This window comes from Typopeltis vanoorti, chromosome 9 (genome assembly GCF_054136105.1).
Source record: "Typopeltis vanoorti isolate ZY-2024b chromosome 9, IOZ_Tvanoo_1.0, whole genome shotgun sequence".
Taxonomy (NCBI): Eukaryota; Metazoa; Arthropoda; class Arachnida; order Uropygi; family Thelyphonidae; genus Typopeltis; species Typopeltis vanoorti.
Window position 1 is genome coordinate 142,103,651 of NC_143557.1, and position 15,056 is coordinate 142,118,706.

Below are 15,056 nucleotides of genomic sequence, written 5' to 3' on the forward strand. Positions count from 1 at the left end.
TCTCTCTCTCTCTCTCTCTCTCTCTCTCTATATATATATATATATATATATATATATATATATTTTTTTTTTTTTTTTTTTTTTTTCAAAATTCATTTTTACTCGGTTGGAATATTATAAAAAAGCTTTAATGACTGTTACCGAGAGATAAAAAGATGACAAGATATATTTAAAAAAGATACTACTAGTTTACTAGTTTCGTTACATGAACATCCTCAGGTATCAAAATCAAAGAAGTATATAAAAAATTACAGAGACTTAAAATTGTAATAACAGAGCAAGTATAAAAAGATAGTAGCATGTTTGAAAAAAATGCAAGTATGAGTTCCAAACAAACGCATACTACGCGCTGTCGCGAGTGCGCCAGTACTGAACAGAAGCAACGTGTGCGTCAGAGAGATTGTAACTCAGGCTGTTGTTGATATGAAAGGAATCTAGAGAAATTTCCCTAGATTCAACAATCTTTCTTTCGAGTTCATCGTAGCACACATGGATGTTAGAAGTTTGAGTCCAGTTTACAATGTGCTGGCGGCCTTCGTCTGAGTTAGCTGAAAAGAGAACGTGGCTAGATAGAGCGCTAGCTCTAGTCCTGTTATAGGAAATATCTCTACGGTGTTCATCCAAGCGTAGAAGGATGGATTTAGCAGTCTGTCCATAGTATGGCTTTCCACAATCACACAAAATCTTGTGCACTCCTGGAAACTGAGTAGGAAGATGTTTCTGTTTATGTTTGCTAAGTAATGAACGAAGTTTTGGAAGCGTAGTGAAGCACGTTTTGAAGTTAAATTTCTTGAGAATCTTGGCCAGTTTTGGTGAAAGAGAGCTGATGTAAGCTGATATTTATTTTTAGACCACCTAAACAAGTGCCATGAAAAAATCTCTTTCACCTTCGAACTGGAATCAGATGACTGCCTTCCCTTTTTAGACCTCAAACTTACCAGATATGCGGAGAGCATTAAAATCTCAATTTTTAGAAAGCCTACTCATACTGACAGATATCTTCATGCTTCCTCCCATCACTATTCCCCACAAAAATGTGGTATTATTTCCACTTTAGCTCACCAAGCCAAATCATTACTTACAGAAGAAACAGAAATTGAAAATGAACTCCGTTTTCTTAAAAAAAACGTTTATTAACAATGGTTTCTCTCCAAAGAAAATTGACAAATTTCTTTCCCCCAGGCACTCAACTACTTCTGAAGATCCCTCTTCCCCAAGAGCCTTCATCTCCTTGCCTTACATCAGCTCTCTTTCACCAAAACTGGCAAAGATTCTCAAGAAATTTAACTTCAAAACGTGCTTCACTACGCTTCCAAAACTTCGTTCATTACTTAGCAAACATAAACAGAAACATCTTCCTACTCAGTTTCCAGGAGTGCACAAGATTTTGTGTGATTGTGGAAAGCCTTACTATGGACAGACTGCTAAATCCATCCTTCTACGTTTGGATGAACACCGTAGAGATATCTCCTATAACAGGACTAGAGCTAGCGCTCTCTCTAGCCACGTTCTCTTTTCAGCTAACTCAGACGAAGGCCGCCAGCACATTGTAAACTGGACTCAAACTTCTAACATCCATGTGTGCTACGATGAACTCGAAAGAAAGATTGTTGAATCTAGGGAAATTTCTCTAGATTCCTTTCATATCAACAACAGCCTGAGTTACAATCTCTCTGACGCACACGTTGCTTCTGTTCAGTACTGGCGCACTCGCGACAGCGCGTAGTATTCGTTTGTTTGGAACTCATACTTGCATTTTTTTCAAACATGCTACTATCTTTTTATACTTGCTCTGTTATTACAATTTTAAGTCTCTGTAATTTTTTATATACTTCTTTGATTTTGATACCTGAGGATGTTCATGTAACGAAACTAGTAAACTAGTAGTATCTTTTTTAAATATATCTTGTCATCTTTTTATCTCTCGGTAACAGTCATTAAAGCTTTTTTATTATATATATAAACTGAAAAAGGTAATTGTGTTAACAACCCTGTAAGACTGTGAACTATATTTACAAACTATTACTACGATAGTTATAATAATATTGCATGCAGGGGCGGCTCGTGCATAGGCACTGCGGAACTGCAGCACCCCCAATTTTTCTCGATATATAAATATATTTATTAATATTTGCTTGTAATATTTAATTTTATCATCAACAATCCTCTACAATTCTCTTATTTTGTATAAAAAATAATAAAAATCCATCTTGTAGCACTTAGGAGTGCGAAGGACGCTAGTGTGTTTAACCACAGTGTCATATTGCTACGCGTCATAGTGTGATGCGAGCTATTAGCGTAATGCGGCACTGTCCGTCCCGCAGTTCCACTGTTGTTTATATGCAGTTTGCGCCAGTAGTAGAGTGTTCGTAGTGCTTATCGTGTTTACTCCGTCTCTTTAAATATTTGGACATTACAATTAAAGGATTTAATTGTAATGTCCAAAAATTGTAAATCCATTCCTTTAAATGTAATTAAAGGAATGGATTTTATTTTTAAGTAATGTTGAATTAATATTTTTTCATTTTTAATGTTTTTTTTTTAATTTTTACCATAATTTTGATATTTTATCCAATTTGAAATTCTGATAATTTTATCAAAATTAAATTACATTATCGAAATATAAGTATACACCGTACTTACAGTGTGTATCTATATTTCGAAAGTTGCAGCACCCCCACGATTTCAAGCCACGAGCCGCCACTGACATGAATTGTTCTACTAAATGAATAGCATACAGTGCAAAGTATGATATGAATTGGAATTTGAACCGAATCACATGTGAGAAATTGAAGCATTATTTCCTAACTTCTATTGTATATTTATGTACGTATGTTATTCGATAGGAAATAAAGTGTTATTATTATTGTGAAGGCTAATCCTTGATTATTATTACTATTATTATTATTAGAAATAAATATTATAAAGATATGTTATTTCTCTGAGAGGTAATAAAAAGTAAAAGTCAAGCGATGTACTGAATTGTAAAGTAGTAAAGTTTCATTATGAGGATCCGTAATGATCTTTTCTTATGGGAGAAAGGGTGTGGGATGTCTCCATTCCTTTTTAATGTCTATAGTGAATGGATGATGAGGGAGGCCTTGGAAGATCTGAAGGATGGAACAAAGATAGATGGACATTTGATAAATAATATAAGATATGCAGATGAAGACATTAGACTTATGAGCGAAACAGAGGAAGGCTTGCAAAGAATTTCGAACAGACTGAACAGGGTTGGAAATGAGAGATATAAAATGAAAATAAACGTTCAGAAGACAAAAGTGATGAAGATTTCAAGGAAAGGAGATGATGGGATCGAAATCATTTTGAACGGACGAAGAATAGAAAATGTAAAAAGTTTTGAATACTTTGGGAGTTGGATAACAGATGACAATAGATCTAACTATGAAATTATGAATAGAATTAAAAAAGCAAAAGCAGCATCTTTCCAAATATACATAATATTAGGAGACAGAAATCTGAACAAACAGTTAAAAGTAAGAATCCTCAACACAATGATCTGGAGTGTGGGGACGTACGGACGTGCGTCCTGGACGATCAATAAGGAGATGAGTGACCGATTGAATGCATTTGAAATGTGGTGCTTGAGAAAAATGGATCGTATCGGCTGGACTGAAAGAGTGAGCAATGAAGAGGTCCTTAAAAGATTCAAGATGAAAAGAGATTACATGGCTAGTATCCAAAGAAGAAAAATAGCGTTTGTAGGACATTTGATGAGGGGTTCTTCTGGAGAGCTCCTCAGAATAGTGTTGCAGGGAATGGTGGAGGGAAGGAGAGGAAGAGGAGGACTCTGACTGCAATGGAAAGACAACACCAAAGACTGGACGGGCAAGCGTCTTACAGGAGCAACAGATAGAGAGGCATGGAAGCGGACTGTTCATCAATTGCGGCCACAGGATTAGATTAGAAAGTTTCATTGTAGTTGTAGTCGATTTACAAAAAAAAAGTATTTATTGTGAAAAGTGAAATGAATCCATCCATTCAGCATTCCCTACTCATAACAAAAAAAAACTGTAAATATAATTCGTGAATGAAAATGAACTGCAGATTGAAATATAAATGTAAATGACAAATTGCAGAAAAGAATTATGCATATTTATATAAAATTATTCCATAACCAAGTTAATATGAAAAATATCTTTCTCTTAACACATTAAATGAATCGTTGTAAATATGTGATAAAAATACATTGTTAGTATCATTATTTAAATAAGATATTTTCTCAAGGGCTCACATTGGTGAGTACGGGCATGGCAAACCCGAGATACCCAAGCTAGACCTGATCTTACTTCGTACAATATACACTTGGTACATCATATGTGGAGACTGGTCTTCTACTCTTCTTTCCCTCTACTCTCTCTTACTACTTACTCCTTCCCCCCCAGTGCTATTAGAGCAATTCGAGGGCGAGGGGGTGACTCTTTCCTCTCAAACTGTAGTTTCCACTATCTACTAAAAAAAGGCAAGCCTAGTTGGCTTAAGGTGGCAACCCCCACCACTAGGACACCTATCGTCATGCTAGTCACGTGACATAGGGAAACACATATTACTTTCAAGTCTCAACAAAATCCAAACTGGACAGAAAACATGGGAAACGACCCCAAACTAGAAAAGGTTAAGAAACTTTGGGAAAAGAAAAACGTAGTGAAATATGCTACATGGAACATTAAAAGCATAGCACATAAAGAAGAAGAATTAGATAAAATTTTAAATGACGAAAATATAGAAATTGCAATTCTTACAGAAACGAAAAAGAAACTTAAAGAACAAAAAAAAAAAAAAAAAAAAAACAGCTAGCTACAATATCATATATAGTGGAGTGGACAAAGAAATACATGCGAAAGCTGGTGTAACGATTTGGATCCATAAATTAGTTAAAGCAAAAATAACTCATTATACATACTGGAATGAAATAATATTAGAAGCTCGATTAAAATTAAATAAAGAAAATTATTTAACAGTTTTTGGAGTGTATGCCCCTGAAGAAGGAAAAGAAGAAGAAAATGATTACTTTTACAAAGAGTTACAAGGAATATAGATGAAAAATTAACCACGCTATCGGCCAGGAACGTATATATACAACAGACCATATAATTATAGCCGGAAATCTTAATGCCAGAATAGGAATGTAAAAAAATAACAATAATATACAAAAATTTGGAGAACCAACAGTAAACAAAAATGGAAATTGACTCATTTATTATACCATATATAATAATTTAAAAATCATGAATACATTTTACAAACATAAAAATATACATAAATATACGTGGTGTGAAAGAGAATAAAAATCAACAATAGACTACTTCATAGCAAATGAAAAAGCAGCAAACCTCTTCCTAGATGTTAAAGTTAGAAGAGGGCTAGAAATTGACACAGATCACTATTTAGTACAGGCAAAACTAAGGTTGTTTCCACCAAACTGGCTACGAAAAAATAAACGAAAGAAACAAAAATGAACTAGAGAAACAAAATCTAATTACAAAGTAAGACTACTAAATGATTCAAGTACAAGAAACTTATACCAACAGAGGATTAATAACTACTTTGAAAAAATACAAGAAAATGAAGACATTGAGAAAGAATGGAATAATATAAAAGAAATTATCGCATCAGCAGCGTATGAAAGTCTAGGAACGCACAAAAAATATCATAAAAATAAAAATTTACACACATGGGACAATGAAATAAAAACAATAATGAAAATAAAAAGCTGGCTTTTAAAAGATGGTTAAGGAGCAAATAACAAGAAGATGAAATAGAATATAAGAAAAGACGAGCAATAGCCAAAAGAGAAACCAGAAAGAGAGACAGAGAAAGCTGGGAAAAATTTGTATCATATCTAGAAAATGACATACAAAATAAGACCCAGTGCGTACAAAATACTAAAACACATGAACGAAGATATAAAAGAAACTGCAAATATAAATTGTGAAATAGATGTAAAAGAATTCTTGGATTACTTTTCAGATCTTTGGACGGATAATACTGGCATCAAGCATGATTGCACCAGAAACTTACAAAATACTTTAAATGATATGATAACAGTGAAAGGATTAAAGGACAACCGAAATAAAATAAAAAAATGGCAAATCAGCAGAAGAAGATGGGATTAACTCCAAACTATAAATTTGCTGGAAAAAATATTCATCAAAGATTACTAAAAATTATTAAAATACAAGCATAGTAATACATATATTTAAAAAAGAGGATAAAACAAAACCTGTTAACTACAGAGGTATTTGTTTATTGAATACATGCTACAAAATATATAGCAGAATATTTAATGAAAAACTAAACATATACAGTGAAAAAATGTTATTAGAATGTCAAAATGGATTTAGAAAAGGATGCAATGGATTCAGCTTTCTGTTTAAAACTACTTATAGAAAAAAGAAGAGAATTTAATTTGGAAACTCATCTTTTGTTTATAGATTACGAAAAAGCATTTGACAAAGTAAAAAGATATGTGCTGTTTGATATATTACAAAGAATAAATATACTTAATATTTTACTGCAATCAATATTGAATATATGTAAAGATAATGAAATAAAAATAAAAGTAAATGAAAAGTTGTTTGAAAAACAATCTATAAAGCAAGGAGTAAGACAGGGATGCCCCCCCTCTGTCTCCAACACTTTTCAATATTTACGTTAATGAACTATTAATACGGTGGAACACCTTAAACAATCCAGCAGGTATAGAAATTTCCCGGAATATCAAAATGAATACGCTATTATTTGCAGATGATCAGGTAATAATATCAGATAAGGAAGACAATTTACAAAGAGCAATAGATAATTTAAACATTAAAGTAGAACAGTTTGGAATGAAAATTTCCAAAGATAAAACTAAAACAATGGCATTTTGTGGACAGACTCCAGTTAGAAGCAAAACAGTTATTAATAATAAAATAATGGAACAGATAAATACTTTGATCATATTGAAGGAGAAAAAGACATAAAATTAAAAACTTCAACATTTTTACAGATTATAGGCCTGATAAATAGAACACTCAACCCAAATATAGTACAAAAAGAAACACGCTTGAAAATATCCAATACTTTAGCAGTGCGCATTATTATATGGCAATAAACAAACAAGATAAACCAAGAATAAAAACAAGTGAAATGAGAACTGCAAAATACACATTATTAGATCAAAAAAAGGAACGAAGACATTTTAAAAGAACAGAAGAAAAACTGAACAATTATAAACAAAAATGGGTTGACCATGTAAACCACATGTTCAATGGCCAACACTCGATATCCTAAACAAATACTAAAATATAAGCGAAAGAGAAGGCAGGGTAGACATCAAAAAAGGATAATGAGTGGATAATGGGACCAGAACAGACCAATTACACCCGTAATTAGTGTTATGATGATGAGATATTTACTTAATACTCTGTACTAAATAATTGTAGTGAACAAAAATGTAATACAGTAGTAGCACTTCAATTGTATATTTGTAAATATTCTGTATATGTGAAGAGGATAATAAACCGATAAAATAATAACAATAATAATAATAATAATAATTCATAAAAAAATTCCTTTAAATTTCACCGAGCCAGTAATACGATTATCACATGCAGCAAACTTAAACGTCACGGATAGATAAAACAAATTTAAGTACTTATTCATTAAAAAAAAAAAAGAAAAGAAGAAAAAAAAGAACCTCTCTGACTCTCTTAGAGCGTTGTTTGACGATCGTAATTCTCGTAACCAATTAGGGGAACTTCGACTTGGATGACCGATTGGATAGTTCTTATGCTATCAGCCAACAGGCTGTCGGTTCAAATCCCATCACGAGCCCTTAAGTGTTCAACGATTCTCTTCGCTTGGTATCAGATCACGGGGCCTCATTAGAGGACTCGAGTACCTTAAAGCTCCTCCTGATTCGTCTCTAGAAGAGGGTTGGTTCCCGAATTATCTTACTATAGCTCACTTACGACTAAATATACAGGGTTTACAGACTTTCGTGGACGGGAGTCATGTTGAATTATTATAATAACAATAAGAATTCACCGAGCATCGTTTTCGCCAGAAGATTTAGGGGTGGGGGGATAGACTTATCAGTTGTTATTGTTTTTCCATTTTTTTTGAAAAAATATCTTGCTTACTGATCGGCTAATTCAGTTTGATCCTCTCTCTCTCTCTCTCTCTCACACACACACACACACACACACACACACACACACACACACACACACACACACACACACACACACACACACACACACACACACACACACACACACACACATTCATATTTTGAATTTAGGTCATTAATTAGCTCCGAACATCGATAAAATATTGAACAGCTTTTCCACTTAGCTATTAACCTGTTATCGGTTTGAATCCAACTTTTCTTTGACTAATAAGTCGCTGTTTTCATTGTCCACTCAACCCTACCTTGCCCAACTACCTTTTTCTATTCCTATATTTTTAATATAATATACAAAAGTATTCCAGTTCTGAAAATAAAGGATTCAGAGTGGCCCTGCCACTCCAAGCCGCATTTCAGAATTACTATTATTATAACGTGACACCTGCAGGGAGTCCAAAGACTCATCGAGGGGAGGGCACCTACTCTACATCGGTTTCCACCACTCAATCCACTAACTACAACTCACCGCAACTATATCAACGTCATCTACCGCCCGTTACCACCACTACCATTTTCACAAACAATCACAAACCTCCACGCCCACGGCGAGATCCGAACCCGCAGCCTTTTGGGTAGAGAGCGGATACGCTAATCGCTCGGCCAATCGAGCCGACAAGATGAATTGTCTCTGGCACCTCTTAAAAACATATACTGAAAAAATCCCTTTCAAAATAATCTACTTTGACAGATTTTTTTTTTATTTTAGGCGAATGTCATCCATGAAAGGTCCCAAACATATAGCATTGACGCTGTGAATGGTCTGACGGTTAGATCATCATTCATGGAGCTATTTTTAAAGTCATTACAAGCTTCCAGTAATAGGGACTATGATCTCATAGCAGGCAACGAAATGCATCTGACAACTAAAGACGTACATATATTATCCATCGAAGTGGGATTTGAACGGGTAGAGCCGCTATCCAGCTAAGCAGGGCGTCAGCAAGACATTTGATTTTGTGCTGTACGGCTTCAATCCACAATATATATATATATATATTATAGTTTCGGCCTGTAACAGCCTTCTTCAGGTGACATTATAAAAGAAAGAAAAAACACTAAACATTGAGGGTTAAAAGACTATGAACAACATAGACAGTCTTTATACATAATTAGCATGAAAACGTAGTCGTATTTGAAGCTGTTCTTTCGTTTGTTCAACAAACGAAAGAACAGCTTTAAATACAACCACAACGTTTTCATGCTAATTATGTATAAAGACTGTCTATGTTGTTCATAGTCTTTTAACCCTCAATGTTTAGTGTTTTTTCTTTCTTTTATAATGTCACCTGAAGAAGGCTGTTACAGGCCGAAACTAGTAGTGTGTTTATATTAAAACCTTTTAAATTAAATCTCGGTTCTAGTCATTTAATTCTTCATAAAACTATGTATGTTAACCGAGTCAATGATCATTCTGTCATATATATATATTATAGACAGATAGATATAATTTTTTTTTTATTCTAAACATAACAATCTTATATACAGGATTAACCGGGTTTTGGTTCTCTGCAGTCAGGCAGAGAGGTTACCTGCTCATACTCTTGTTGAGGTATGTTACATCGAAATGTCAGTTAGAAGGTGAAGTACATTTTTTTTTTTTTTAAATAAAAGCCACTAACAATTATTTTGACATGATACTGTGTAAGAACGTACGATCTGTGTGGAAGAACATAACAATTGCTATAGCACAATATTATCTATTTACATGAGAGTGACAGCTGATTAATATTCGCACTGTTAAGCACAAAAAAACTTTCTTTCCCCTTTCTTTTTTTTTGGGGGGGGAATGATGTCACTTCTATGCTGGAAAGTGGACTATGATGCAGAACCTCGTATAACCAGTGTCTTGTAATTCTTGCCTATTTTGCCTGCTTATCGTTGATATTTTATGTCGATATTCTGAAATAATCATAATAATGACTATTGAAACTTAAAACGAATATCTTTCAGACACTTCCTCACACCTTAAAACCATATTTTCTTCGGAGATCACTGGTACAATCCCATATGTAGTTTTTTACTTAATTTAGTTCGATTTCAAACACACAGCAGAACTGCATGTGCATATTTGCTGCCCAAATACCAAACACTTCCTGACGTAATTTTTTAAAAACGAATTCTTCTACGAAAGAATGAACCAACAGCAAACGAGAACCTCTTTACATAATAACTGAATTATTTTCAATCTCGCTGAACCAACGAAGGAACACACTCACCTGGCCTTGTTTGTCCATCTCGTTATTGGTCAGCTTGACCTTCTCGAAAGAAACCACCTGCTTCTTCAGTTGGTCTCCGCTGAAGGGAGAATCCGGATGGAGATAGAGACGTGCAGGCGAAGGCGGGTCCGCTTTTCCAGCCACGAGCCACGACGATCTGTGGTAGGCGTAGCGATACCTTTTATTGTCCACCGGGACGATGTCCAGCAACACGGCGTACTTCGTGCAAGGGTCGACTCCTGTGAAGGACACTCGGATCGTGGGAAACATGCGTCTGCAGGAAGAGAATGAGAAATGAACATAAGCGCTTGCCATACTACAGAGCATCCATTGTAAAAGAAGAATTGATATTGAGAATGCAAAATATTCGAATGAGTCTCTTTTGAAATAATTTTTGTGTGTGTTATGTATGTATGTGAACGAATTTATTTCCTAAGTTCGTAAAAGAAGGGTACAAAAATCAAAAATATTTATCGTATGGCATAAATTATTATAAATCTTCCTTTAATGTGAGTAATTTTTTTTCAATGTTAGTAAATGTAAAGTCATTCACTTTGGCATGATTACATATCCAATTTCGTATTATGTTGGTGGGATTAGGCTAGACGAAACGAATGAGGCTAGGGATCTTGGAGTGTTAATAGATAGGAAGTTGAAGTTCAGGGATCATGTAGATCATATTAAACCACCGAACCTTCGGTTACGAAGTTGCAAGCCATTTATGCTATTCTCAATACAGTTCAAATATGAATGCCTTCACTGAGAAGAGGACTAACATCCTTGTCCTCTTCATGAAGTGTCATCTCCATCCAGGAGGTGGACTATTACAAATCACTACCTGAGATTCATAATGTGCAGCAGAAAGATAGGATGGTGAAGCTCAATTCTCTTCCATCTCGCAGTTAATATCCTACGTCTGTAGATATGTGAGTTCACGAGGCCTGGCTGTCTGTTTTGAGGGATGCAAACCCCTGGGAGAAAATCCGCCACCTTCGAATGAAACTGACCAAGTCAATCATGATTGAAAATCCCAGTCCCTCGCGTCATAAACATGATTGGAATCCAGGGCTCTCTATCCAAAGGATCATCTATGCCAACTAAGCTACGGAGGCTCCACTGCGTTCTTAGATTCACATTAATGACTGTCTTAACCCAACACACACAATTTACACACATAACAGACACTCTCCTCATAGCCTTAGATGATTCAGCAGTAATTCTAAATAAGATCGATAATATTTACTGCAAGGGTAAAGGTTTTCAATCCCTCAATCGATGTTTATTTTTTGAAACCGTTTGCTTCCATACTATACTGCAAGTATAACAGTTTCTCCAAATAGCAGACGTATACTTGCAACATGTTTGTGCTTTTGGCTTCTACCTGGAAATCTCTTTTCCAGTTGTATGATTTCATCGCAAAGTAAGCAGAAACCCAGACTATTGTGTTTCGAAGTTTTTTCAACGCCTTCAATGTACAAACACTATTTGTAGAGATCAGTGTTTTACACCCTCTGTCCAAAAAGAAACCGAACTTTTCGCAAAATAGAAGAAACTATTGGCGCTACCTGTTATATCTTTTTGTTCGAAAGCGGCAACCTTCATTAGCGTTGTGTCAACTATTTATGACATCTGTTTCATTAGAAGTTCTAGTGCCAAGAGCGACGGTGTGTTTTGACGAACGGTCGGAAAATGAGTTTCAAACAGAGAGCTGCGATTGACTTTTGTGTTAAACTTGGTATTTTACAGAAACGCATCAAATGCTTCAAAAAGCATACGGTGATGAATGCTTATCTCGTACTCAAGTTTACGAGTGGTTTAAGCGATTTCAAAGTGGTCGTGAGATGCTTGAGGACGACGAAAAGCCAGTCCGTCAAAAAACTGGACTGAGCGAAGTTGACATCCAAAAAGTGCGCGATTTCATCAAAGAAAACCCGAAATCGTCCGTGAGATTGATTGGAGATGAACTGGGGATTCCAAAAATCAACTTTGCACAACATTTTGACCGAGAGTTTGGGCCTTCGTAAATTGAATTCGCGATTTGTTTCCCATAAGTTGACCGACGACCAAAAAATGTATGGAATTGAACACCGCAAACGATCTCATTAAAACGCTAGTAAGGACTCAAACTTCCTTGAAACGATCGTTACTGGTGACGAAACGTAGTGTTTTGAGTTTGAGTATGGGCCCGAAACAAAGCGCCAGAGTGCTGAGTGGAGACCACCAGAAGAGGGGCATCCGAAATAAAGTCGCTTGGAGAAGTCAAAAGTAAAGACAATGCTTATTAGTTTCTACGATTCCAAGGGCATTATCCCCAAAGAATTCGTTCCTCCTGGCCAAACAGTCAATGGTGAGTTTTATCTCGAAGTTTTGAAGTGATTGATAGCGAGAATTCATCGCGTACGGCATGAATATCGTGACGATCGACCGTTCGTCAAAACACACTGTCACTCTTGGCACTATAACTCGGCTTCTAATGAAACAAATGTCATAAACAGTTGACTCAACACTAATGAAGGTTGCCGCTTTCAACAACAGGTGGCGCCACTAGTTTCTTCTATTTTCGAAAAGTTCGGTTTCTTTTTGGACAGAGGGTGTATTATCCTTTATTGAAATAACACAATGAGATATTGAAGACTTTTCGATTGTTTTTTCTTCTTAAAATTTTAATTTGTTGTCAGAATACCTGAAGCTGTTTCTTGATATTTAGAGTGGATGAAACCAGGTCCGTTTCTACATTTTGCGGGGCTCTGTGCGAAATGGAAAAGCGGGGCCCCCGAAAGTTAGTAACTTTTATGTAAATTTTAAATGGAAGAATATCTTGTTAATTACTTAATTAAATCAAATATGAAATATATTTATGCACATAAATAAACAAGTATGCTCTTTAGCATCAATTTAAGTAAAGGGAAAAAATTAGTTAAAAAATAAATGCGTTTGTATGTATATAATATATTATTTTTTTATGTAAGCACACATCATCATATAAATACGCCAGAACAATGATTTATTTAATAATATAAATAATAATATAAAAATATGAAATAAATATCCATTTTTACTATAAAGAATGAAATATAAGTATAACAACTTATAAGATTTGAAAGAAATCTTAATATATTAAATTTTATTTAACCTAATGCGCTTATGAATAAAATCATTTATAACGCTATCAAAATTCAAATATTTCGCAATTTCATGCTCTATAGCTATTATTGTCAGGGATGACAAACGTTCTTGAGACACAGAAGATCGCAAATAGGTTTTTATTAATTTTAATTTGGAAAATGACCTTTCTGCTGATGCGACCGTAACTGGACTGGTCAATAATATTTTAAATGTCGTAGTAATATTTGGATAAATATCCGACAAATTATTTGCAATTATGAATTTTAAAATATTAATGGGTGCATCTTCTGGAACAATATTTCTAAAAATAATTAATTCATCGTAAAATTCAGATTCGTCAATATTTGTATTTAATTTTTTATACAGCTGTTTGCAGCAAAAGTTTAATTTTAATTCATTTTCTGTCATTTTTCTTATTAATTTCAAATCGCAAAGAAATCCAAATGATTTTTCGTGAATTTCATACAATTCAAATCTTTTTTTGACAGATTGTAGAGCAGTATCTAAAATTGCAAAAAATAAATTTATTCTAAAATTATCTTTGTTATCACCAATCTGTGATTCATCAAGCGTTTCATAATCAAAAATTACTTTTCTTCGACGTACTCGACTTTCTTTAAATTTAATTTCTGTTTCTAATAGATTTGAGAGTTCTTTAGCAATCTCGAAACAGCTATCAAATCCTGATATTCTCTGCTCTTCGAAGTACTGCACTAACTCTTTAATATGCTTAGTTGTACGTCTATGGAAATTTTTGCATTTTGTAATACTTGACTTACTAAATTAACTTTTGACAAAAGCTCATTCCAAATTACAAGGCTTAGTATAAACTCCAATGAATCTATTTGTTCATATATTGAAACCACTTCTACTTTGATAGTATTATCTGATGCAGTTATAAATAATTCTTTTAGTGCATTTAAAAATTCTGGAATTTGAAAACGTACAGTTCTAACTGATTCTATTCTACATTCCCATCTTGTATCGCATAACGGTTTTGGAGTTAATTGTTTAACAAATTTCTTTAATATGTCCCAACGTGAAGTTGAGGCAGCAGATAATGTATATATTTTTTGTATAACATTAAAAAAATGTATTGCTATAATTGATGATTTTGCGACATCCCCTAAAATCAAATTTAAATTATGACAGGCGCAAGGGGTATAAAATGCCTTTGGCATTTTATACCCCTTGTTTTCATTTAAAATTTAAATGAAAAAACCTCGTTTTCATTTAAAATGTAAGCACGGACTCCCTTATATACTCCTTTCATATTCGCTCCGTTATCATACCCTTTCCCTCTACAATCTGACAATTTAAGATTTAATTTATTCAAAAGTGATTTTATATTTTCATATATACCTTTACCAGTAGTGTCATCAGTTGTTAAAAACGTCAAGAAGTGTTCACGAATTTCAATATCTGCTTCAAATATATGTAAACATCTAAAAATTACTGAAATTTGGTCCTGATGACTTACATCAGGAGTGCAATCGAGAATTATGGAATAGTACTTTGCC

At 34.2% G+C, this 15,056-nt stretch overlaps 1 protein-coding gene across 1 annotated transcript in view; it reads right to left on the minus strand.

Annotated features, from left to right (window-relative positions):
- Positions 1-15,056, minus strand: part of LOC150103638 (T-box transcription factor TBX20-like) — a 129,851-nt gene that overhangs the window by 60,641 nt on the left and 54,154 nt on the right. The window contains exon 2 of the mRNA XM_090398502.1: positions 10,411-10,684. Coding sequence (XP_090254628.1) covers positions 10,411-10,684 — 274 coding nt within the window. The remainder of the gene's footprint in view (positions 1-10,410; positions 10,685-15,056) is intronic.